We start from the raw sequence: 27,696 nt of genomic DNA, 5'->3' as shown, positions 1-27,696 counted from the left end.
AAGTAGGGGAAAAAAGGGTAAGGTGCTGGTGTTGTGATGTCTAGAAAGCCAAGCCAGCCCACCTAACCTATTTAACTAAGGCTCATGTGCAGGCCACTAAGGCAAACCCGCATGAACAAGCCTTTTTTTTTTTAATCTGTGCCTGGGGCATGTCGTCTACCCCTTTTTTTTATATATAAAAAACAAATGATGCGTCGCCTGTTTTGCCCAGATTTGAAAATCGAGCCTTATATTCTTTCGATAGAAAAACTTGTTCTTGGCCCAAAATATTTATAAAACACCTTAGAAATCATGACAAACCTATATATGGCTTCAAAAAAACCCCTCAAAAAATCAATCCAAGCTCATATCTATTTTTTCACAAATTTTTAAGATATAGAAATACCTAATATGAACTCTCCTCATCGAATGTAACAATTTGACACAAAAATCCCTAATTTTAGTAGCTTAAATCGACACTAATGATAAGTTTCTATCTCTATCGTTGGAATTTGACGATTTTTTTTTTCTCTCTCTCAACTAGAAATCAAACAATAACAAAAATAAACTCATGTATCAAAATAGAATTGAAATAATTTTGAGGAACTGAAATTATATAATCTATGTGATTATTTAAGTTGGAGGTTTAAAGTAATTTTTTTCAAAACTTATGGTATGCTATTCATGTCTGCTGCATTTTTTTATTTCGATTCTTCTTCTTCCAATCCCACTATTTCAAAAAAAAATGAAATTAATTACTTATTAAATAAGATTAAATTGTTAAAAATAAAAATTTAAAAATCAAATTAAAAAAAATAAAATTTTACATAATAAAAATCCAACGCGTTTAAATTTATAGTATAATAAATTAATTAGTCCTAATTTCAGCAATTGTATATTACTTAACTAGTACTCATGATTTCAGAAACTATATATGCAATCCTATAATTTTAAATCACTTATAACTTAATCCTTTATTTCCCAATTTATTATATTTTAACAAGAAAAACTAGATATCTAAGATGAAAATATTGGCTATAAAATAAATAATATTTTTAAATTAAAAATATTACTAATAATCATGAATAACACTCGTCAATAAATTGTTTAATTTCTTTTTCACACTATAATCCTTAATTAATATGATTTGATAAACTAGAGGGACTAAAGTATAATTAACTCAAAGACCAAAAGAGCCATAAGTAAGTCCAGTCCACTGTTTCCTGCCGAAGTCGTCTGTCTCCTCCTCCTCCTTGTTGATTCTTGCGGTCTCACTCTCCCTCTTTCTTTGCCTCGCCTGCCTTGAAAACCCAACAATTATAACTATCATTTATATATCAGTACAACACAGGGACACAGAGAGAGCTCTGTACTAGTAATGTTGGATCTTGTTGAACCCGTATATGTTTAGAAGATCTGTCAATGGGGACCCGTTTTAGATCCGGTTCTTGTGTTCTTGTCATTCTAGTTTGTGTTGTAGGATTTTGTGGGTTTGGTTCGGTTTCTTGTGGGGAGAATCGAAGGCCCAAAAACGTTCAGGTTGCTGTTCGGGCTAAATGGGAGGGCACTCCAATTTTATTGGAAGCTGGGTATATCTGCTCTTTCTTTCTTGAACTATTGTTTTGTCTTGGGAATTTGGAGTTAATGTTTTTTTTTGAGGTTTTTTGAATTGGGTTTTTGTCTGTTGATCTTGTGTTTCTTTTATTTGTACGAGAGTTCTTTTCTTTGTTTTTTTCATGTTTAAAGGAACTAGGCAGAAGTTGGTCATATGTTTCTTTGAGGTTTTTTGAAGTGGGTTTTTGTATTTTGATCACGTGTTTCTTTTGTTGGTAAAAAATTTCCTTTCTTTTCTTTGTTTCTTTTCATGTTTTTTTTGATTAGTTTCTTGAATTTTCTTGTTTGTATAGAAGTGCATAATTGGGGTTTTGTAGGCAGAAGTTCGTCGTACATACATAAATGCAAGGATGCCGTTGTTTGTATTCGAGGATGTTTTTTTTTATGTGGGTTTTTATCTGTTGATCTTGTGTTTCTTTTATTAGTATTTAATTTCTTTTCTTTTCTTTTTTGTTTTCATGTTTTCTTGATTGGTTTCTTGAATTTTCTTGATTGGAAGTGCGTAACTGAGGCTTCACGCTAAGGAACCGCTTCTGTAGGCAGAATTCGGTCCTAGATACGAAGCAGGTTAATGATGCGAGAATGTCATTGATAGAGGTAGAACATATGGGCGAATGGTGTGATCAGGGATGGCTGAAAGAGGATGCTTCTTCATAAGGGTTCTTTCTTGGAAGAAAATGGGAATAAAAGAACCAATAATCGTTTAATTATGTTGGAGTGTCTTGTGGAGAATATGAACAGTGTCTTAAGTTTGTGTGGGAAGTTCATTACTTGATGATGAATTTATATTGACCTTCTATGGTCTCTAGGTTAAATACCATTTCTTGTTGTTTTCTTTTAGTGAGAAATTTGAAATGACATCAAGGCCTCTTCTAAGAAAGGAAGTGGATGGTGGTCTTGAAACACCAATAACTTGTTGGAAGTCAGGATGTTGTGGCGAGGTCCTCTCCATATGTTAATTTGTAGCCTCTCGTAGGCTGGAGGATTTCTCATTGATATATTGTTGAGTGGGTTTCAAGAAGCGATAGAATTGTAAGATAATGTGTAGGTGCCTATTATCTAACTCTGTTTGGTCGTTTGTGTGCTTGAATGAGCTAAATTCAAGAATCTGTGTGAAAATTCTGTGTTGAGAGGCAATTTCTTGTGGAAACTCATGTTCTTTTCAGCTATTTCCCTGACAATCTAGATTCTTTAACTAGTAAGTACCGGTGTTGAATGCCCCTGGACAAATTGGGCTGCCCATTCACGAGTCATTGGCCTTACTCATTTAGCAGTTCCATATACATTAGCATTCCTTCCTGAAAAATGAAAGTTTCTCTCCTTAATATAAGAATGAGTTTTTATGGCATTCTTTTTTTTTTCCTGTCAAGTTTTATACATTAAGTCATTATTCTTGAATCTGTGAAACTTTTTTCTTCTTTTGTTTCACTTCTGGGCGCAGGGAATTACTATCTAAGGAAAGGAAAGACATTTATTGGGAGTTCATTGATAGCTGGCTTCATTCAAAGAAGGAAGACAATGATTCTTATACCGCTAAAGATTGCCTCAAAAAAATTATGAAACATGGACATGCTGTTTTAAGTGACACATTGGCCTCACTATTTGATTTTTCTCTTATTCTAAGATCTGCATCCCCAAGATTGGTGCTTTACAGACAGCTGGCAGAGGAGTCTCTTTCTTCTTTTCCGCTTTTGGATGATAGTTTCTCAAACAATGCTAGTGGGGGCCTTGCCAAAACAAATGATACCAGTGAAATGAAAAAGTCAGATCCCTTGCTTGTGGGAAGAAATCCTGAAATTCCTGGTGGGAAATGCTGTTGGGTGGATACTGGTGCGGCATTGTTCTATGATGTTGCGGATTTGCTATTGTGGCTTCATAGCCCTACTGGAATGTGAGTGTTTCCTTGTTTCTTGGTTGATAAATTGGTATGTACATCTAAATCTGGTATCACCAATACACTGCATGGTTTACCTTGGTTATATTTTTTCATGGTTGCCAGGGCAGAGGACTCGTTTCAGCAACCCGAACTATTTGATTTTGATCATGTTCATTTTGAATCACTTTCTGGAAGTCCAGTTACTATTCTGTATGGAGCTCTTGGAACTGATTGCTTTAAGGAGTTTCATTCCGCCTTGGTGGAAGCTGCCAAACAGGTATGTTACTTGGTGTTTTAGAGGATCTTATTATGCCGTGGAATCTAGGGGTGTTTGCCGTTCACTTCAAACAGTTAAATCTAATGCAATCAAACCCCTCCAAAACAAACCATATATTCTCCTTTTTCTTAGATTGGCCAGAAGATACGGATTCTTTATTTCGTATATTAACTACAATAAAATATATGAAACACACTTACAGACATAAATACTCTGTTTGCCAGAACTACAATAGTATAAATGTCTTCTTTTATTAAAAGCTGAACGAAAAATGTTTTAGTTTAGTTGGAGAAAAAAACAAACCATAGTTTTGCTGTTCGAGAGATTACTGTTTCACTTGTGTACATTTATGGTACTATTTTTCTCTCATACTATGAGTATGATATGTATATTCAATATTTATTTTCACTTTTTTTTGCTGACGAGTTGGCTAAAATTTTCAGGGGAAGGTAAAATATGTAGTTAGACCTGTTTTACCTTCTGGCTGTGAATCAAAAGTTGGGCGGTGTGTTGCTCTTGGGGCGAGTGACTCCTTAAATTTAGGTGGTTATGGTGTAGAACTTGCTCTGAAGAATATGGAATATAAGGCCATGGATGATAGTGCAATAAAGAAAGGTTAGAATGATAATCATTCTATGTACATAATTTAAAGCCAAGATGAAATTCTATAAGAGCAGTGTTATTCTGAATGAGCCAAACTACCTTTTTTGTTACACTCTTTTTGACTGACGATGTAAGTTTCAGGTGTCACTTTGGAGGATCCTCGGACTGAAGATCTTAGCCAAGAAGTTAGAGGGTTCATTTTTTCCAAAATACTGGTTTGTTATACTTGAAACTTGCCCCTGTACTTCCTTTTCTTTTCACTTATTTGTCTTATTTTAGACAAGTCTTTGACTATTTCTCTTTCTGTGCGTGTTCATGCATGTACCTGCACTTTGTCTTATTATAATAATGAAATCTGGTGGGGTTGTACGTTGCATGTTGTCTTCATTTTGGCTTGACAAGAAACCGCCTTGCGTGCTGCCAACCATTCATCTCCCTCCCTCCCTCACACATGCAGTGTGCTCACGCGTCCACACACACTCCTGCACGCACGCATGCACAGATTTTTAATTTTTCTAGTGCTAGCTGTTTGGGTGTGTCTTCCATTGATTAGGAAATGCTTAATGCAAATAGAGTCCTGACACAATTCCAGCTGGTTGATTAAAATGGAAGTGAGTAATTGGAAAGTGTATAGAAACTCCAATTCAATTGAAAAACTCTGCTCATCAAGATCAGGATAAGTGTGCTGAGATCTCTGTAATAATATCCCCAAGCTTACTAAATTAATTAAGAAAGCCCTACATATATGTTTCTGTACTGTAATCCCTCTTTGGGAAACAATGATTAGCACTAATGTTAATAGACCACATACAACTTCTGAACTTTTAAGTGTAGCTAAAATCTCATACTGTTCTTGATTTGTAAATACTGTTTGAAGTATAAACAAGAATTTACAAGAAAAGAAAGAAGTAGAAGATCAGGTGCAATGTAGGGAGGGACATGCTTAAGTTAAAATCTTACTGACCAGAAAGTAAAGCGGTAAACACTTGGGAAGAGGCCAGAAGGAAGAGTTAATTAGAAAAATTCTTTCCCTGGCTTCTGTTCTTCAATAGTTTGGCGTGGCCTATTGCTCAAAATTACCACATGATCCGTTGCTTCCTATTTTGGTGTCTGTTTAGTTTCTGTCTCCTCCCATAATGCTCATCTTCTGTTTTTTCTTTCGGAAATTTCTAAATTCATTATCTTTTTCTTATTTTAAAATATAAATTGTTGAGTAGTTTATCATCTTTAAATCTGAACATGAGCTGTAAAATGCAATAACATGAATCATTTTTCCTGTATGATGGAAGATGTAAACATGAGCTGTAAAGGCTAATTGTTGAAGCCAAAGATGTTTAAAATTGGGATGATCCTCATGGAACTTTTGTATTTTAGACTATACTTTGAAGTACAAGACACCTATCCGCTCACTGTAGGGATCATGATTGCTATGTTTTTCACGTGCAGGAACGTAAACCTGAGCTTACATCAGAGATTATGGCTTTCCGAGACTATTTATTGTCGTCAACAATATCTGATACACTTGATGTTTGGGAACTAAAGGGTATCTATAATTTAAGCCTTTCTTCATGATTGCTTAGATAAACTGCAGTTTTCTGATCTCTTTTCCTTTCAACAGATCTAGGACATCAAACAGCACAAAGAATAGTTCATGCCTCTGACCCTCTACAATCAATGCATGAAATCAACCAAAATTTTCCTAGTGTAGTTTCTTCTTTGTCTCGCATGAAGGTAACTTGTCATATGATGTTTGGATTTGACAAATTTTGAAATAAATATTCATAGTTAATATCTTTACAAAGGAAATTTGTGATGTTGGTTGTTCTGATGTAATTGCGCGAATGTTGCCTCGTGCAGCTCAAGGATTCTGTTAAAGATGAGATAACTGCAAACCAGCGAATGATCCCTCCCGGCAAGTCCTTAATGGCTCTGAATGGTGCTTTAATCAATATTGAGGATATTGACCTTTATCTGTAATGCTTCTGCTCTCAGTGAACTTTTTCCCTCTCTTGCTGATCATTTTGTCTACCTGTTTTGAGTTCTTGAATCTCATATTTAGCTCAACTCAATCAAGCTTTAATACACAAACTAGTTAGGGTGATGGTTCATGAAGTTATTTTCTGAAAGCTTTCCTGACACAATCATTTGAATTCAATATCTTTATTCCATCCAAAGCAAAATTTTGGCAGTTGTATGGTTTATTGTTAGCTTCGATGCTTGTAAACTTCTGCAACTTGCAAACTTAAAGGACTGGGCTTCTCCATGTTAATTTTTGAGGATTGGCATAAGTAGTTTGTCTGTTTCCGACGAGCATATTAATATTGATTTATGGTGAATATTACATAATTTACTTTGGCTTCATTAATTGTTGAAAAAAATGGAGGGTTGTGCTTCAGGCATCTGCTTATCTTCATTAACCATTGGTCTGGGGTGCATGTTTACTTATCTGAAGATTGTTGTCAAATTGAGATTTGAATTGGGAATCAGAAAGCACTTTTTGAGTTCAAAAATTGTAACATCCCTTTTTGAGTTTGAGAATTGCAACATTCAGTCACAAATGAAAGCAACATTATAAAATATAAATAACATACTACATATTTCTAAATAAAGGATAAATGATCATTTACTAAACAAATGCACTGCAAATCATTTTAATTTTCTAGCTGCAAATCATTTTAATTTTCTAGTTCTAAGTCGGTAATTGAACCTGAAGTCTCAAAATTCAACATATTATTTTGGTACTTTGATCATTATAATGACTCAATAACTTATGATATATCCAAAAGCCATCTTCTAGCTAGTTAAATTACTGAATGTCCTAGTTTTAATAAGGAAAATGATTTACAAACCCTTCATACGAAATTTCCTTGCAAACAGATGTGTCAACTGATAATTGGTAAAGTGCATGTCTCATAAATTTTAAATGATTGGCCTTCCATTAAAATGTCACCAGCACTTATTTATATGAGAAATTTGTTTGTATATAATTAGTCTTTTAACAAACAGTAATAATTTTCTCAATATTGATGTCAGTATCACCATTGTCATTCTTGTTGTCTTTGGCACTCTTGCTTTCTTGCACTCTTCTCTTTCTTTGTGAAACTTGAATTAATAATAACCTATTTAAGTTTCAAATAGAAAGATTTACCACAGAAAATTGTTTATACGCTGTTTCCATCCATGACCTTTAAGACATCGCATTTGTATTCTTATCTCTTTTAAAATTATGCATTTTACTTCTATTTTCTATTTGAGTTGACTTGTATGATTCAATGAATCGAATTGAATTGTGACTGAGCATGATTTATTTAAGTCAGCTATTCACTCCATGATTTGCATTGTTTCGTATGTGATCAAGACAGATTATAAGATTTGTGTTGAATAGTAAGTTGTAACAACCATTTTGGAATTCGTACTTTGACATGCATGTGCTATTTTTGATGTGGTGCAATTTTTTTTTTCTTTTCATGTGATTATTTATTCCTATGTTTTTTGGAAATGGAGAATCTGAAATTAGATGTATAATTGCTCCAAACTAATGCTAGTTACTAGTGCGTTCCAGCATTTATTTAGTTGGGGAACTTCTAGGTTAACACAGCTTTAGGTTTAGACTTTTCATTTGCTGGACATTAAATTAAATATTTCGGATAACTGGACAAACTGTGCTGTCTGGTTTTTAGAATTAAACCAAATTTCATTTGTACTTTTAGAGTGTAATATCCTAAATTTCATTTGCTGCTCTGCAACCTATTGTAAAAAAAGAAGAGATGTTTGTGATTTAAAACAGCTTTAGTGAGTTGACTTTGTTATCTTAAGAGTACCCAATCTTTGTACTTTGCGGGCCAAGCATTCTGCCGATGTAAACAAGAGACTTATTGTTACAGCCAAATATGCACATGTAATTCAAAGGGATATTTCTTTTTAGACTTTTTAACAACCAGACAGTCTTCATTTCACTTTTTTTCATTTCTGAATACCACTATATATATATATACTGTCACCTGACATTAATATAATTTGGATCTCTTCAGTGAAGCATTTCAGTTCTTTGTGACTGAGTTTATTGTACTTTTAATATTTCTTTCCTCTTATTCTTTTATAGGTTGGTAGACATGGTCCAGCAGGAATTATCATTGGCCGATCAATTTTCTAAATTGAAGGTGAATGTTGCTAATTCTCTCTTGCTTTATTCTGTTTGCATAGCAAGGACTATAGGTGATGAGCACCCTTAATCCCTTCCTCTCCCCCCCCCCCCCCTAAACATTTCCCTTCTGGACTAGCAAAATTACTAGCATGACCTTGATAAGCATGGTTAAATAATTGGTTTACTTTTTGAGCATTTTGTCGGAGAGGAAGAGAAGGAAATATTTGATTTTCTTTTTGAGCATTTTTTGTTGGAGAAGAAAGAAGAAAAAAAAAGGCGAAGTTACATGGCTGGATGAGAAGTAAACTGGCATAGAGGTGACAAAATTGTAAGAAGTACACCTGGTTACTTCCTAGTTTCTGACATTACCTATGTGAAACTGGGCTCAATCTGTTGAACAAACTTCTCACAACCATAGTGTTTTGGAAACATCATTTGTAATTGCTCCCAAATAGCCAGGAAATAACACAATCCAAGGGTGTATATGTTGCTGGAGAACATGGGAGGATTATTCGCCTACTTAGCTTTTTGGTGCTTATTGCAAAAGCATAAGTAAAGTGAATTTCAAAGTCCTAAGAAAAGGGTTTTGTATTAGCCATTTAAGTTGAAAACTAAATGGATTGGCATTTACTAACAGTTGAATTCTACAGGACCCTTTATTGCAAAGTTGTAGAAATACTCCAGATAATTAAGGAACTTTTCTCCACATCTTAATCAATTTGCTGTAGTTTATTTTGGAAAGCTATCCTTCAACTTTTGAGAGAACAGCCAACCTCTTCTTAGGCCCTACAATACTTTTTTGTTTCAGTAATGAGAGAACATGGCTTTGAGGGAGAGGAGTTGCTTCTTTCTATAACTCTAGATGAATTAAAAGTCTAAAATATGGTATAGGGAACAATATATTGTTTCTGCTTTATTGTTTTAGATTTGCATCTGTTAATGAAGCTCTTTTTCTCTGTTTTACTTCCACCATGTTGTGCTCTTATTAGCAATAACATTGATTATAATTTTGTCTTTGCTTTAATAACATGTTCTATCTAATTTGCTTCACACGCTTGCACGCATGTACATTCATATATGTAGATGCAAATATATGTCATTCCATGCAATTCAGGTTAATATATCAAATTGGACTGTGATTTCATGAAGTGAATTTCAAAAATAGCACAAATTGTATTAAAAAGTTACTAGTGCTAATTTTTGCAGGTTCCTCACAGCACAATAAGGAAACTTCTTTCGACAGCGTCTCCTCCTGAATCCAGTATGATCCGTGTTGATTTTCGTTCAAGTCATGTTCATTATCTTAATAACTTAGAGGAGGATGCCATGTATAAGCGGTGGAGGAACAATATAAATGAGGTGGATATACTATTTTCAACATTTTTCTTTTAAGAGTGATGGTTTTGTAAACTCAAATCTCTTGAATTTTTTGTTTTTTGTGCAGATTTTGATGCCTGTCTTCCCTGGACAGCTACGTTATATCCGCAAGAACCTGTTTCATGCTGTTTATGTTCTTGATCCAGCCACTAGTTGTGGTCTTGAGGCAAGTTTTTATTCTGATGTCTATGATTAACAGCTCCCATCGCTGTCCTGCCCTGTTGAACTGTTCATATGTTGAGTTTTGTATACTTGCAGTCTGTCGACATGATTTTGTCTTTGTATGAGAACAACTTCCCAATGAGATTTGGATTGATTCTATATTCTTCAAAGTTTATCAAAAAAGCAACTAGTCGTGGCCTACATTTATCTGCTGAGGAGAATGATGGTGAAACTGAGGAGGATATATCCAGTTTGGTATTTTCTTTCTTTAGTTTCCATTTCTTTTTCTCATTTCTTTTCCCATTAACTCTTATTGCTAGCCTTACAAATGGTGTGCTGTCTGCTTGCCAGGCTGATTTCATTCTAACTTTTGGATTGGTGATTCATGGAATAAGCATATGAATTTTGTTGACATGTTTTGCAGATCATACGTCTTTTCATATATATTAAGGAAAGCTATGGGACACCAACAGCTTTCCAGTTTCTGAGCAATGTAAGACTTGCTCTGTACTTTGGCATATTATCAATTTTTAGCACTTCTCTGGACCGTAACTTCCTGCAATAGAAACATGCCTTCTGCTCATATGGTTACTATGTACTAGGTTTGTATTTTTCCTAGTTTTTTGAAGTATACACTTGGTTTGTTTTAGTTGGAAAGTTTTGCAATTTTGCCTAACGAGGAGCAGTTTGATAAAATATCAATCAAAGGAGAAAGAATGTGAGGGATAGTTTTTTCCACATGAAGAAGTGATGGGAGGGTCTATTAGTTTATGTAATGAGTAAACCCTTGAGCCAAATGCACGTGAGTTAGTTTGAGTATTGAGTGCACACGCATCCCTAAAAAATGATAGCGTTTTGGACAGGGTCCAGCCCCCTCTCTAAGTAATCCTTGACACTGGTGATGTCCATATGCAAGTGTGATAGTTCAACCTTCTTCCTCTTCCTTTTCCTCTTCTTCTTCAACTTAACATTAGCTTCCTGATGCAGAACAGCCCTGAATATGTTGAAGTTTTAGTGTTTTTGATCAGTGTTAAGGTTAGGGTTTGACATATGCGGATTTGAGATTAATGGCTGGTGTGTTTTAGAAGATTTTTGGGGTCAAATCATGGCTAAGTACCCGAAGTACTGCAGGAATAAGAAGAAGGAAGAATCAAAACGGAAAACCCAAGGCACCAAGCCTCCAAAATAACATAACTCAATTTATTTTATAACTCTGCTCTAGTAAAAATAAGACATTGCATCTCTATTTATAGTGATTAGTGTCGGGTGCAACAGAATGGCCCGACAATTAGGACGGCTTATCACACCAATACTTCTAAACAGAATTGGCATAGCTAATCCTAACATGACTAGGAAAACAACTGAATTGGAATAAATTATTGAAGGCTAAGAAACCACATTCTGATAAACATCAAATCTTATACTAAACCTGAAAATGACCAAAACTTTCTGCTTTCCAGGAACTTGCAGAAGTTGCAATTCTGCCCCTTCTTACAAAATTACCCTTAAGTTAATACATTAAACTATAAACAAAGAAATCTACTGTGGATGCTTATGCTTGACCCAAAAGACACTTTGATTGATGAAGTCAAATAATCAAGCCACCTTATTACTTAATTTCTTTTAGGTTTCAATAGACCCTCCTTTTTTGCTAGCTTAAATCGGAACAGTTCCCTCCCTCACTGCCATTCTTTTAAGTGTAGAAGCATATGGTCTTTGTTGGATGGTAAACATATTTCATGTTGTTGTATGCGCGTTGCTTTTATTCAGTACATTTTGATTTTTGTTAACAAGCAATTTCATATATGTGTGGCAGGTAAACAGATTACGCATGGAGTCAGATTCTGAAGATGATGTTCCTGAAACACACCATGTGGACGGAGCATTTGTGGATACCATATTGTGAGTTTTAATGGGTTTTTCTGGTTAACGGAGCAATTTCAACTTTTTTGCACTATCATGATGTCTCTCCATGTGCATTACAAATTCTTTTAGAAGATCTGGGCTTCCTTTTCCTTCAATCAATGACCTCCTTACTGCATGTTATTATTCCATGTGTGTAGACCAAAGGTAAAAACCCCTCCTCAAGATATATTGCTAAAACTGGCGAAGGAGCAAACCTATAAGGAACTGTCACAAGAAAGCTCCATGTTCGTGTTTAAGCTGGGTTTGAACAAGTTGCAGTGTTGCCTCTTAATGAACGGTCTTGTCTTTGATTCTAGTGAGGTAATTCTAATATTTTCTGTTGCATTGCATACCTGCACTCGGGCAGCTTTTAATACATTATCATAAGATGCTGCTTCACAGTTTTCATTGCCAAATCTTATTGTGAAATGTGCTTGAATGAAAAAAAATTATTTGAGGAGAAGCAAATCTGTAATACTAAAGGAAATTTTTCTTTGACCTCCTTTTGTTTAGTTAAAGATGGTTGTTGTGGTAATGCTGACCTCTGGTAATGGAAATTATTTTCCCTGCTAAGAAACTTTGGTTTTATTTTCATTAGGAGGTTCTTATGAACGCCATGAATGATGAGCTTCCCAGAATACAAGAGCAAGTTTATTATGGGCAAATAAATTCTCACACTGATGTGCTGGACAAATTCCTGTCAGAAAGTGGTATTGGCCGCTACAATCCACAGGTGAATCATTCAAACACTGCTATTGCATATTCATCTGTTTTGCTTTGGTTGTTGATGATGTTATGCATACATCATATTTCTATACTTTGTTACTGATGTTTCTGTGCAGATCATTGCTGAAGGCAAGGCCAAACCAAGGTTTATTTCTCTGACTTCGGGAGTTCTTGGAGGGAAATCTGTGGTGAATGATATTAACTTCTTGCATTCCCCTGGAAGTAAGCAGAATCTATGCTGAGAACAGTGAAATTTTACTGAATCACTAATGGTTATTGTAATCTAACTTCTTTCTAACCCTAATATTCTAGCTGTAGATGATGTGAAACCTGTAACTCATCTCCTTGCTGTTGACATCACATCAAAGAAGGGGATAAACTTGCTTCATGAAGGAATACGCTATCTGGTTGCGCTTTTTATTACAATCGAATTTCTATTTGTTCATTTTCTTTATTGTCATTTATCTTTATCTTCGTTGGAAATCTCCATAACAACCATTGGTTATCTTTTAATGTTCACATTATGATGCAGATAGAAGGGTCTAAGGGTGCTCGCTTGGGTGTTCTCTTTAGTTCCAGTCAAGATTCTGATTTACCTGGTCTCCTTCTTGTGAAGGTTTTTGAAATCACCACTGCCTCTTACAGGTTTGTTAAGTCAAAATTATTTTGACAGCATGAATAAAACTTTGTTTGATATTAGCCCTAATTGTTTTCTTTATGGTGTCATGCAGTCATAAGAAAAATGTGTTGAACTTTTTGGAGCATTTATGTTCATTTTATGAGCAAAAGTACATCCTGGCATCATCTGTAGCAGCTGAAAGCACTCAAACGTTTATAGACAAGGTGTATGATCTGGTTGATGCAAATGAGCTACCACGGAAAACCTACAAGTCCATCCTTTCTGAATTTTCTGCTGACAAAGTGAAAAAACAATTGAATAAGGTATATATATTTCTGTTATTTGTGCTAATTGGTATTTGTTGCATGCATGAAATTGTCTTAATTTTCTTCTTCTGTTTGTCTAAAATGGATAGATCTTTTAAATGAAGATTTTGGTCTTGCTAGATATGATCTTTTATAAATGTAGTCCTAGCTTCTACTAATTCTTGCTATCTTTTTTTCCCTAACATTTCTTAGTTTTTTATGTTTGAGTTTGCCCGATGTTGGTATTTTGCATTTGTTGCCATAAGCAAGAGAAAATATCATCAATTTTTCCAATGATATGCAGGTGTCACAATTTTTTTACCTGCTTCTTGGGCTTGAATCTGGTGTGAATGCGGTCATTACCAATGGAAGGGTGAGTTAATTAGACTCTCAAACATAACCAGAAAGTTGTTTAATGGGTTTAATTTCTCATCCTTTTCTTTTTTTCTTTCTGTTGTTTTATTTTTTTTCACACAATGTTTTTCAAAATTTGTTTAATTTCAGTCAATTTTGTGCAGTTTCATGTTTTTAACTTTTCTTCAACATTGGATAGGTGATGTTTCCTGGTGATGAAGGCACCTTTTTGAGTCATGATTTTCATCTTCTAGAGACGATGGAGTTCAAGCAAAGAGTAAAGCACATTGGAGAAATTATTGAAGAAGTGCAGTGGCAGGATGTAGACCCTGACATGCTAACAAGGTTTGTTTGTTTGTTTTATGCTCCTGGATCTTCACCCACTTCCATACCCAACTACCACAGTCTCTGAGTTTTTCCCTTCAGAGAATTCTAATTGTAGCTGAGATTCTTATATATATTTTCTAACAATACCTGCCCATCATAAAGCAAGAGGGGAACAAACTTTTTTTAATGGCTAGGGCGTGGAGGTGTTGGGCATGTGGTGGGGAAGTTGTTAAAATGAAGTTAGTGAATGGTTAGATGGAATATTGAAGTTATTGCCATGGCCCATGGCTATTTTAGAAAGTTGCTATAATTGTTTACATACCATTGTTCTGTATCCTAGAACACTTTAGAATTTTTTTTCCTTGCTCGCTTCATTTTCTTTTCATTTGTGTTCATTCTTGGCACAATGTTTTGTTGAGCTGAATTCACATCTTTGATTTGAAATTCCACACATTTTTTCCCCTTTTATCTTATTTATCTAATTGATCCAGCACACCGGGTTAAAGCATTTCCAAGAACATATCATTCTAGTTTCTTCAGATAGTGTTTCTGCTGCCTTGACATTTGCAGAAGGTTGGAGTGACTAGGCTCTCAGCTTGACTAGCCAACTGGTTTAATTTCATACACTTTACCCCCTTGTTTATGGATCTTAAAATAGGTGATAATGTAGGGTTCTTTTAATGGAATTAATCAATGTATTTGGAGATGTATTATCGATAATTGTATACAGAGTGTTGAGGGAGGAAATGTAGACAACACTTAAGGAGCTCCAACATCATTGTAGGTGAGAATATCAGATAGTGTATAGGGAGTATGCACAAGTGAATGAGGGTAGAATGTGATGCAGCCGTTGTTTGAGGGTTAGGAATGTAGTGGTTTAGCTAGTGATTTATTAGGTAGTATTAGAGAACTGGAATAAAGTTTCATTGAAAAGTGAAAGGAGGTCGCTTCCACTAGTAGAAAGCTTTGTGGTTGACCAATTGACTACAAGTTGATCATCCCTTAATAAGGTCCAGATAAGTGTGACCCTACTCAATGTGATGTAAACTCACTAAGCTAACTCTCCCTACAAAAGATCCTGTAAATTTAGGTGAAAATTGAAGAAAATAGTAAATATCTGAGGCTGAAGCTCTTTGGCAATTTTGGTATGCATTCACTGTTGGTGACTAATGTTTTGAATCTTTTTTTCTTCAAGTTTTTTGCTCTCTCCTGTACTTCCAATTATGCCATTGCTGGTAGTTTCTGTTCAACAAAGATTAGTTTTTAATTTGTGAAGTTTAATAGATGACATTCCTTCTCAAAACATTTCATATCCTATCCATTCCCATTGGGGATTTTATGTTAATTTTTCTCATGCGACTTGCAGCAAATTTGTCAGTGATATTATAATGTATGTGTCATCTGCAATGGCAATGCGGGAAAGAAGTTCAGAAAGTGCACGCTTTGAGATTTTGAATGCTGAACATAGGTAAGAATTATTTGCCATCCCATAGATTGTTTTTTTCCCACCTGTTTTTGGGAGAAGACTTCCGCTGTTATCTGTTTGAGCTGTGTAGCAATGACAATGACTGTTATGGTGAATATATGGTGACCCATGTATATATAATTGGGTGATATTCAACATTAATTACAAATTTTGTCAAATATCTGATGTATCTGACAAATATGAAAGAGAAATTGCTCTGCTTAGTACATTCGCCACCATCCCACTTAATGCTAGATCACAAATTTTATCTCATCTCTTTTCTCAGACTGTAGTATTTCACACTTTTTTTTTGTCATGTTTTTTTTTCTTTTGCTTCTGATAAATAATTCAGTCAACATTGTTCTCATATTTGGTAATTGTATGTTTAATTCTGACAATTTATCACTGTGAACCTACCTTTGAAAATCCTATTTGGTTGAGTTGCCTCATCAACATTGCAATGATTATCACCTGCTTCTTGGATCCCCAAGTTTATGGACAAAATTAGTAATTACTGAGATTTCTTATTCAAATGCAAAAGGCATGTTCAAGATAAAATAAAAAAGAAAGTAATGGATTCATGGAAGACCACCATGATGGTAATAGTTTATTCTCATATATCATTCTGTAATTTCCTACAGATTGTCATCTTTTAATTTCTCGACAATGGATTGCTCTTGAAATCTAATACAATCATTTCTTGTTTGCAGTGCTGTTATTATAGATAATGAAAATTCCAGTGTTCATATTGATGCTGTTGTTGATCCTTTAAGCGCAGCTGGTCAGAAGGTTTCTTCACTTCTTAGAGTTCTAAGGACATATGTTCAACCAAGCATGAGAATCGTGCTAAACCCTATGGTGAGCTAAAATTTACCAAATTGTACATTTTTCTTTTCTTATTTCTTATTTTGTTACACTGGTTTGGCAACCTGCAGTTTTGAAAGCCTTGGGCCACTACAACCATATAACTTGAATACCTTCTTGTAACATATCTGGTGGTTTCTGAAAGCCATTAAACCAAGATGATACAATTTGGAGGCCAATGGATCCATATGGTGGTTTGCTGCTTTAAGCACAGATCAACCTGACATGGCCTTTTCCCTTCGAATTGGCAATTTTGATCTCATTTAAATGAAATGAAGAATTTTCACTGCCACTTTAGAGTTTGACTTTATGTACCCCTTGTCTGACCAGTCCTCTGCACCAATGTGTATGGATCTGTTTTGGTGTTGTGAATGAAAACTGATGAATGTTCTCTGATGTTAGAAAAAGTTGTTGCATCAACTTCTGGGGATGTTGATTAGTTCTATTGTATATGTAGGAAGGGCCAAAGGTGAAACAATGACTTGGATGTTGGAAACGTGGGCTTTGATTTCTATACCTACAAAGTATAGTTGAATAGTTTAGATTCTGTTTTTATCCTATTAAAGCCAAAAGTTTTATGATTTTGACAAAAATTAAACTCCCGTCACAATAGTTCAACTAAGAAATTGAAGGAAACCTGTAGAAGCTTGAGAATTAGGAATATCATATATCTCTTTAAACCTCTATTGCACTCATAAAAGCGCAGACCAAGTTTTTTCTAGGCAATCGACTTGGAAAAGTAATTGAAAGAGCAAGTTTGCATCAGTATCTATGTAAACCCAGTAATAGTTCATAATAATATTTTTTTTTTAAATCCTAGTGGTTTATGTATTTAGCAGTAAAAATTAGAGAGTGCTATTACTGGGATTGGGGCATTTAGGTTTTGCTAGTTTTCTGACATGTATATTCAAATCCATGCAAACAATGGTTCAGTTGGCCTGATTGGCGACCTGTTGGATGATATGTGATTTACTGCAATTGCATGAAGTGAACGAATTTACAAGATAAAAAAGCACTGTATTTTTTTTTTAATTATATGCATGATGGATTTCATGTATCAAAATAAAATTATTTATCCAACTCTATTCCACACAACATGCATTGCATTCTGCAAAATTGAAGCTATTTTTGTTGAATGTATTATTGATATGGTGGCTGTAGAATTCGAATAAAATTCTCTTTTATAGTCATGCTTTGATTGACTTTTTATAGTCCTCTCTAGCACATTATGAAAGTCCACATGAATGATCTTGCATGCAGTTTGTGGGTAGACAACGAGATATAATATCTGAAAGAACCATGAAAAGAAAAGGAATAGTATGGCATGCCATAAATGTTGGTATGTTAACATCTGAAGCATGACATGCTCTAAATGGTGGTATGTGAACATCTGAAGGTAGATGAAGATTACTGTGGCTGATTAGAGATTTGTGGAAAAGTATTTGAATATTTTGGGATATTAGCTTAATCTATACTTATAGTTTAAGTCTAGTCACCTTATATTCTAAGTCTAGCCTCCAATCTGTTCTCAAAGTCAAATTGCTCCTAATTTGTCCTTATATTCTAGGTCATTTTTCAATCTATCGTTTCAGTGGATGTCCTCATGCAAATTGATGGAAATACCCTTATATGAGAAACCCAAACCTAACCTGATTTATTTATAAAATTAATTTGAAAAATAATGAATTGTTGCATGGTGTTAAAATTCCTCCTCTTTTTTCTCTGTTCAATTTCTTTTAGTAAATCAGGTTGGACTTTTGAGTTTTTCATGTATGTGCATTTCTGTTAGTTTGGATAGAATTTCTAATAGAAGGATAGATTGATGGACTCTATATTTAGGGACAAATTGGAGATTGAGTCTAAAATAAAAAGGACAAGTTGAATTAATTCCCTGAATATTTTTAATCTTTTGAAATTAGTAGCTGCTAACTTGGAAGCTGGGATTTGATCACAATCCATTGGTGTCTGCTTTATAGATGCTATGACAACCTGATCTAAGTAGGCCAAATAGGTTTTCTTTTCTCAAACAATATAGTAAGGTTTTTGCCTCTCTGACACTCTTTTATTAGAAAGATGCTGCCATATAAACAGGCACCTTGAGAAGTTTGTTTGGATTGCCATCTGGCTGGGAGCAGCCACTTCTTTACAGGCATTGACCTCTGTGTCTTTATTTTCTGGTGAAAGATTAGGACTAATTTTCCATATTATGCTTAGCTGGGCCTTGTTATGGCAGAAACAATGCCAGCAAATGACCTCTCTCTCTCGTTTTCTTTTTGGATTCATGTTCCTAGATTGCTTCTAATTATTTTTTTCTCACTTTTTCTTAGTTTTTATTCTGTATCATGAATTGCAAAATTGCCTAAACATATGATGGATTTGTAAGGCATGTATGCTGTTTTCTTCTATGTACTTTACATTTTTCTTAGGTGCTTAGTGCCTTAGCTTGCATCTGCACTGCTAGCTGAGACATTGCCTTACATGGGATATGCTTTTTAGCTGAACTTCTTCATTATGAGCTTTTTATCAACATTTTGTTGTCTCTTTCTACATGTCGAGGAACTAACATTTTTGGTTTCTTGCAGAGTTCTCTTGTTGATCTTCCGCTGAAGAATTACTATAGATATGTGGTCCCAACCATGGTATATATGTTTGATTATGAATGGTAATTTCAGGTTCCAATGCATTGTATCTTAGTTGTGCTATGACTTTTCAGGATGATTTCAGCAGCACTGATTTAACAGTAAATGGCCCTAAAGCATTTTTTGCAAATATGCCATTATCGAAGACTCTTACCATGAACCTTGATGTTCCTGAGCCCTGGCTTGTTGAGCCTGTTATTGCTGTGTATGTTCCTTTCCTAGTCAAATACATTTTAAATCATCTTTATACTGTCGCCATCTTTATTGTATATATTCTACTAAAGCGTAGGGGATTAATTTTAGTTTTGCAAACATAATCTTACTGTCTCAGTGGCTTATTATTATTCTTGTCGCTGCTGAATGTTTTAAATGTTTCAGCCATGATTTGGATAATATTTTGCTTGAGAACCTGGGTGACACTAGAACATTGCAAGCAGTTTTTGAACTTGAAGCACTTGTTCTTACTGGTTAGATTCTGTTTCTTTTGAGTAATTTCTTATTCTAATTTGGTGTTTCCCTGTAAGTTTCATCATATGACTACCAATTCTTTCATACTTATTTGGGCACTGTTTTATTTAGGTCATTGTTCAGAGAAAGATCATGAACCCCCCCGAGGACTTCAGCTAATTCTTGGAACTAAGAGTAATCCTCACTTGGTTGATACACTTGTGATGGCCAATTTGGGTTATTGGCAAATGAAAGTCTCTCCTGGGGTGTGGTATCTTCAACTTGCTCCAGGTCGAAGCTCTGAGCTTTATGCTTTTAGGGAAGGTGGTGATGGAAGTCAGGAAAAGCATCTGTCGAAACTTATCACTATTAATGATTTGCGAGGCAAGGTAGTTCATCTAGAAGTGGTGAAGAAAAAGGGCATGGAGCATGAGAAACTGCTCATTTCAAGTGATGATGATAAGAATTCACAAAGGAAGGTCAGTTCTTGTTATATTGGCTTATAATTATTACTTATTTCAAGGACAACCACAGCTGGATAATTTGGTTAAGTCTTGCATCCTTAGAATGGTTTTGGGGAAATTTTTACAGGGAACTCATGATAGCTGGAACTCCAATTTGTTTAAATGGGCTTCTGGCTTTATTGGCGGCGGCAGCGGGCTTTCCAAGAAGAATGAGAGTGCTTTAATGGTGAGTTAATTTTTGTTCACTTGTTTCTGCTGTTATACTTAAATTATTCAGATTTTCACAGTGCCTTGGTGGATTGCACTGGCTCTCTGATTTTATACTTATAGTCCTCTCTATAGCGTTTGTGGATTCATAGTGCGCTGATTTTAGAAATATGATCTTTCATCGTCTTTTTCTGGTTGTTTAATGTACTCAGTGGACAATTGTTTGTTTCCCTGCTATTCTTTGCTGCTTTCTGTTTGGTTCTTAATGAATTGTTTTTCCAACCAAGTAAGGGCATCTTTATGGTTCCCTGTCATTTCTTTCTGGTTTTATACTACCTCTGGTTCTAATAATAGTTTATTTTGAGTATTGCACATTGTGTTCAGCAATTATTCAAAATGTAGTTAAGTGTTGCACAGTGTCAAATTTGCCCCTAATAATAAAGATGCACCTTTTGATTCAATGATATATTTAGATTGTTGATGCATCATACAATGGGGCAGTAAACAACCATTCATCAACTTTATAGTACGGGCTGACATTTAGGGATGGGAAAAAATCAAATAGTGGACTGTTTTTCCAGTCCAGATGGAATATTAGCTAATTTTGTTTGAAGACTGGATAATTTTGTTTTTTACAGTCTATAGGGTATCAGAATGGTTGCTGTCATGAAAATCCAAGTTCTCTTCTTTGTCAATCATTTTCTCAAGTCATTTTCTGATGTTTTAGAGTGCTGTTAAAATTTTATCTTTGGCTATGAGAACTAGCTCTTGAGTTGCTTTGTTTAATGGAAAACTGACTATTACATCTACCAGCACTGGAAAACAAATTCAGTGGTGCACATCTGCTTTCATTATTCTTTTAGATGGTGATTGTTTAAAAATTATTCCTTTAGGAGCATGAGAAGCGTGGACGGCATGGAAAAACTATTAATATCTTCTCTATTGCTTCTGGGCATCTGTAAGTCTTTTCTTATTCTCTCCGTATTTGTGCTTGTTTTCTATTCTATTTGTTGTCTTCTGCTGTCTGATGTGATGTTAGTGCTTTTTGGTTACCAGCATGAAAATGCAGGAATGGGATTATAAATAGTAGAAATGCTTAACACCTGGATATAGAATTGTATTGAAAGTTCTTTCGGGTTCCCATTTAGCCATTTCAATTCCAATTTCCCTTCCAATTTTGCTAAATGAACAGATTATGAATCCTTGATTCTCAATCCTGCCTGGTATCCAAACAGAACCTTAATGTATTCTGCATTATGTACTTTTATCTTTTTTATTTCTAGAAATTTGAAAAACCAAAGTGAGCTAAGCGAAATTTTAGAGGATTAACTGTTCTGGATTTAATAAAATTAGCCCCTGTGAATCTTTTCTGAGATTGTTTTCTGTTCTGTGATCACAATGTAAGCAACAAGCTCAAACAGCCATGTGCTGAAAGTTTTGAATGAGAAGTTTTATGTGGAACTGAGGAACTTTTATTTGTGCGCTTCATAAAGAAACCTACACACACACACACACACACACTTTGCTGTTTGTTCAATGCAAACAGCAAAGCTCAAACAGCCATGTGCTGAAAGTTTTGAATGAGAACTTGTATGTGGAACTGAGGAACTTTCATTTGTGCGCTTCATAGATAAACCTGTATAGCTGTCAGTTTTCTTCCTGGTAACACACACACACATACTTGCTGTTTGTTCAATGCAATTGCTGTATTAGCAAAAAAAGTGTGAGCTGCAGCAGCCCATTTATTGGACCTATTCACTCTGGGTCTCACTATCACACTCATCTGCTTGTACACCTCATAATGCTTGGTTAATGTAATATCATAATGATTTCATTATGTGTTTTGGGCGTGGCAGATATGAACGTTTCCTTAAAATCATGATTCTAAGTGTCTGGAAGAACACCCAGCGTCCAGTGAAATTTTGGTTTATAAAGAACTATCTCTCTCCGCAATTTAAGGTTGTATTTATTTCATCTATAGTTGTCACTTGCATATTGTTTTCTAATTTTATTGTCTGACTTGTGTGCATTCTCTGGTTGTTAATGAATCGCGCAGGATGTGATTCCACATATGGCACAAGAGTATGGTTTTGAGTACGAACTGGTCACTTATAAATGGCCATCATGGTTGCATAAGCAGACAGAAAAGCAGCGAATTATTTGGGCATATAAGATTTTGTTCCTTGATGTTATCTTTCCACTTTCTTTGGAGAGGGTATAGCAGTTTTTCTTTCATTCTTTCTTTCTTTTTTGTCAAAACTTGGTTGTATTCTCTTGCTATTGACTCCATATTTACTAAACATTTTCTTAAAAACGCATCAATGTTTCCATATGCAGGTTATATTTGTTGATGCTGATCAGGTTGTGCGAGCAGACATGGGAGAACTGTATGACATGGATATAAAAGGAAGACCTCTTGCTTATACACCATTCTGTGATAACAACAGGGATATGGATGGATATCGATTTTGGAGCCAAGTATACTTCACTGATTAGTCTCCCCCCCTTTTAAAGATAGTTTGCCATAAATTCATTTTGTGCCATGGAAGGCCTAGGCAACTTGCCATCTAATCACTGTTTCCTTATCTTTTCCCATTCTTTTGTGTGGTACAGGGATTCTGGAAAGAACATTTGCGGGGAAGACCATATCATATCAGGTAAGCAATCTTTTTTGTTAATTTATTCTTCAGAGTTGGTTCAGTTCTTAAACCCAGCCATGAGCTTGACATGTGCTCTTCCTTATCCAGTGCTTTGTACATTGTTGATCTGGTTAAATTTCGAGAGACAGCTGCAGGAGATAATCTAAGGGTTTTCTATGAAACACTGAGCAAGGATCCAAATAGTCTTTCAAATTTGGATCAGGTAACTAGTCAACCTGATTTTTCTTATAATCACTGTGTTTGATGTGCTCACTTAGTTCGCATACCATACTATTTCAGTGATCTGTCAAAATTGTTGTTGTGTATAGAATTTCCAGTGTCACTGTTCTCTCTGAATTTGAATGATTTCGTTTGGCTTAGTTGATCGGATATGAAGAGAAAATGTTAAGAGTAAACAAATTCAAACTTCACACACAAATTATCTTTATTTTGCTTTGAGTGGGAGAGTGATAAGAGATCACCTGGAGCACTAGAGGACAAGAATGGAGAGAAGATTTTCTGGCAAATTCATCATTTTAAAGTTATTCATCATAATATTTCTGCAATTCATGACATCATCTTCATCTTCCTAGGTATGAGTTACAACTTACACGCATCTAAGAAAAATAGACCAAAACGAAGTAGGAAATAGAATAAACTCCTAAAATAGTAAACTTTCTAATTAATTAATGTCACAGTAAATCTAAGTACCTAACTTATAAATAAGATAAAATTGTATCTCTAGTAAAATAAATGTAATTTTTCTGAAACAATTGTTTTTTTGAAGTTCTTTCATTGCTCCTGCATTACATTTGCATGAGCCTGCTCTACATAAAACAAGAAAAAAAAGGAAAAAGAGAATTCGGGAATAAACAAACAATGTACTCATGGTTTCCTAAAATATGGTACATGAATGTCATATGAAGGTTTTTAGCCATGAGATTTGTGGGTCTAATGGCTATAAAACTTCATGCAATTGGTCCATGCCCACCCTTCAGGTGATGGAGTGCTGCTCAATTTTATATATTCTAATCAAGTTTAGAAAATTGACTGCTTGCTGGCAGCAATGCTGCGTGGGAGGTAGCTGGCTGCAATTATGCATGGACAGTTTTTGCTATAATTCATTAGCAGGCTGTTATTTCTGGACATGGGTCCATTTACTGGGTTCCACTTTCCAAGGAGGAAACTTTATCTTGCCATTTAGTGGAGGAATCATCATCAAATTTGCTTTATTAAATTTTGCCTGTATGTATTGTCACTTGGTACATTATCTATAATCTTCATTAAATACTTGGAACTCTAATGATTGTTGTTGACTGCTTGAAAAAGTTTTTGTATTATCACCAAAAGCATTCAATTATCCACCGTTGACTACCAGAGACAGTCTTCCAGGTTTATGTGTTGCTAATTACTTATTGCCTGTGTAGTACAACAGGCAGTATATCCATTAAATACTTGGATATCCATTCAAGTTGTTGCTTAATGCCTGTGTAGTATAACAGGCAGTATATGTGCTGTATACATAATTATATGAGAGTTTGCAATTGGAATGGATATCGTCACACAGTATTGGATCCTGTTGGGTACTGTTTTATTTGTGTGTCTGATATTCTTTCACGTACTAGATTGTGTTAAAAGGTTGCTTCCTTTTCCTTGTTCAGGATCTTCCAAACTATGCTCAGCATACAGTACCCATCTTTTCACTGCCTCAAGAATGGTTGTGGTGCGAATCATGGTGTGGTAATGCTACGAAATCCAGAGCAAAAACTATTGATCTTTGCAACAATCCCATGACAAAGGAACCCAAGCTTCAGGTGATTCTTCCTTTGGAGCCATGATTCTACAAATATGACTTGTTCTATAACCAACACCACGTTTCATCATTCATTTGCTCACAACACTTTCTATGTTTTCAAGAATCTATTCATTTCTCGGTTTTTTTCAGGGCGCAAAAAGAATAGTTTCGGAATGGGTTAATCTTGACTCTGAGGCGAGACAATTCACTGCAAAAATCTTAGGGGATGAAGTAAATCCTCAAGAACTTGTGTCCCCTAACCAATCACAGGCAAAAATCTTAGGTGATGAAGTAAATCCTCAAGAACTTGTGTCCCCCAACCAATCACAGGACTATCAAACTGATAATTCACTGGAGGAAGACGCTGAATCCAAGTCTGAATTATGAACATTATTCTTGCAATTTGAATCCGGTTCATGTGATCACTTTTTGGAGGACCTAGCTAGCTGGTGCAGTTGCTTTATACATGGAAGTCTTGACAAAAATTGTTAGCAGCGTGTTTTGTCTGCTTGATGCCTTAATGAGACCCAAGCTCTAGCAACAACTACGGGCACCATGTTAGGGATGTACTACTTATTCTTCTCCCAAACTGAATAAGCACATTACCATCTGCACCTGGTTCTATAATCTCAACGCAAAGGAAGAGTAAGTGCCGGAGTTGTTTTCTTTAGGTTTTACCTGTTTTGATGTGGGAAATGGTTTCATAGCTAATCCACTGTAAACCAAGAATTTTGATGGTGTACAATTTTTAATGGCAGCAAGCGCTGGATTTTCTTCGCCATGAATCATGTTAGCCTAGAATTAGCGCTTTACTTTGATATTTCAGCTTGTAGTCAAAACCCCAACTCACCTTCAATTCTTGCCTGGAAAAGTAAACATGCAGTCTTGATCAGGGTATCATGCATGCACAGTGCTTTAAAGGCTTCTCTTTTAATAGTTCAATAATCTTTTCTTGAAATCAATTGAACAATTTGAATCTGTTCTATAGGCATGAAAAGCTTCAATTTGGTCTTGGTAGTTTCAATTATCTATTGTGTAATCCCTGCTTGTTTTAAATTTTACATTTTGATTCAAAATTTTATTTTTTTACATTTGAGTCCCTAAATATTAAGAGATAGAGAGAGAGTGACTGGAGAATGTTTTTGTCTAAATTAGTGGACTAGAGGTCATCTATAAAGTGGAGTAGACCTTCACAAAATAAATTAACTAGGTGCATGGATCTGGCCTACAAGACCTAGACTTGTCTCTTTTTGTTTTTATTTTTTTTTTTATTTTAATTAATGCCCTCTCTCTTCTCTTTTTTTGTTTTTTTACTTTTCATTAATTATTTTATTTAAATTCCTATTAATATCCTTTCTCTTATTTTTTAAATTGTTTAGTTTTTTTTAAATAGTAATTAAGTTTTTTGATTATTTTCATGGATTATAGCAATTTATATTTAAATTGTTTCTTTTCATATTTTATATAAAATATAAAATTATCTATATTTTATTTTATGTTCATGAGTTATGTCATCTATATTTTATTTTTATGTGGAGCGGACATTCAAAAACTATATAAAAAGATAAAATAATTTCTGGTTTTATTCAAATTATATTTAATTTTCTATTTTTTTTTTACTTTTCATTAATTTTTTATTCAAATTTTAATTAATACTCTCTTTCTTGTTTTTTTAAATTGTTTAGTTCACCTTTTTTTAAATATTAATTAAAATTTTTATTTCTTTAATTTCATATTGCTTCAAGAATTATTATAATTGGTATTTATAATTTCTTTTATATTTTTTATAATTAAATTATATTTTCATGATTCATCTATAAAAAAATGAAAATAGCTTGCCTCTAAGATAAAATAAAAAAAACAATCGACGTACATATTTGTTTTTATTTTTACTAGAAAAATTAGGTTTTTGCCTTATTATTTAATTGACTTCAACAACTTTGTTTTTAATTAATTAGTTTATATATTTTTTGATTTATTGTATTATGTCAATATCCTTCAGTTTCTCAATTGAAAAGGATTATGGTATCTAAAAATGTACCTATAATATCAACATCTTTTTATATATTAAAAATTAATTTAAAATTCTATTATAAAGCTAAAGCACACAGAAAACAATGGTTCCCAGGACAGAAATTTCTGGGTGGCCGACAGAGAAATTCCATTAAATAACATACGGAAATAGTCCCACCTAGAAAAGCAAGAAAAAAGTAAAAACAAATGTGCCTCAGGCTGATGATTCAGTGAAAAAAGCAACCAATGATACATGCATTTTAGAATATATAGGTGATTTGTTTGTGTGTTTTTTTAGGTGTTTTAAAAAAATTATTTTTTTATTTTAAGTTATTCTTTGTTTAAAATTGTTTTTGTATGTTTTTATATTATTTTAACATGCTGATATTTAAAATAAATTTTAAAAAATAAAAAATATATATATATTAAATTAAAAAATTTATTTCTTTTATGATTTTAGATTCAAGCTTTATAGTTGTTAATATAATAATTACTAAAAATTTATATAATAATTTATTTTTGGACCCGTAAAATTAATCAAGAAATACATAAGCTAATCTAATTCTAATTGCGAGCTAGGAATATAGTTATGACCTCCCAAAAAAATATATTCTAACATAAATAAAACACCAAAAAATCTGGAAAAAAAATTTGATTTATCAAACTCAGAACTGACATGCCAATGATAATTAGAGTTGTCCTCTAAATAATGCAAATTGTATAGTATCCATGACTAAAAAGATTGTCGGTGGGTGCTTTTTATTGAAGAAAACAGGGGAAAGTGGAAAACCGCATTAATTTCAAAGAATAATCATGAAAACCTCGTAGAAATTACCCATCTGGTTTTTAATTCGTGCTCAATTTCCCATTTAGAATATTAAATTCAAATTTAAGC

At 34.2% G+C, this 27,696-nt stretch overlaps 1 protein-coding gene across 1 annotated transcript; it reads left to right on the top strand.

Moving 5' to 3' along the window:
- Positions 1 to 1,198: 1,198 nt before the first annotated feature.
- Positions 1,199 to 25,746, top strand: LOC133701821 (UDP-glucose:glycoprotein glucosyltransferase). Its single transcript, XM_062125933.1, has 37 exons — positions 1,199 to 1,568; positions 3,035 to 3,484; positions 3,593 to 3,746; positions 4,190 to 4,361; positions 4,491 to 4,564; positions 5,796 to 5,892; positions 5,968 to 6,080; positions 6,207 to 6,322; positions 8,452 to 8,509; positions 9,700 to 9,852; positions 9,938 to 10,036; positions 10,129 to 10,287; positions 10,457 to 10,525; positions 11,849 to 11,934; positions 12,096 to 12,258; positions 12,536 to 12,670; positions 12,780 to 12,885; positions 12,976 to 13,070; positions 13,196 to 13,308; positions 13,395 to 13,605; positions 13,892 to 13,960; positions 14,141 to 14,286; positions 15,635 to 15,736; positions 16,444 to 16,591; positions 19,180 to 19,236; positions 19,311 to 19,441; positions 19,615 to 19,703; positions 19,816 to 20,162; positions 20,275 to 20,373; positions 21,248 to 21,312; positions 22,211 to 22,313; positions 22,411 to 22,569; positions 22,692 to 22,832; positions 22,968 to 23,011; positions 23,102 to 23,216; positions 24,655 to 24,807; positions 24,939 to 25,746. The coding sequence occupies exons 1-37, from the start codon at positions 1,402 to 1,404 to the stop codon at positions 25,173 to 25,175; spliced, it is 4,995 nt and encodes a 1,664-aa protein (XP_061981917.1). The 5' UTR covers positions 1,199 to 1,401; the 3' UTR covers positions 25,176 to 25,746.
- The last annotated feature ends 1,950 nt before the right edge of the window (positions 25,747 to 27,696 follow it).

The sequence above is a fragment of the Populus nigra genome, chromosome 8, assembly GCF_951802175.1.
Source record: "Populus nigra chromosome 8, ddPopNigr1.1, whole genome shotgun sequence".
Lineage (NCBI taxonomy): Eukaryota > Viridiplantae > Streptophyta > Magnoliopsida > Malpighiales > Salicaceae > Populus > Populus nigra.
The sequence above is the reverse complement of the archived record's forward strand: the minus strand, read 5'-3'. Positions and strand labels throughout refer to the sequence as shown.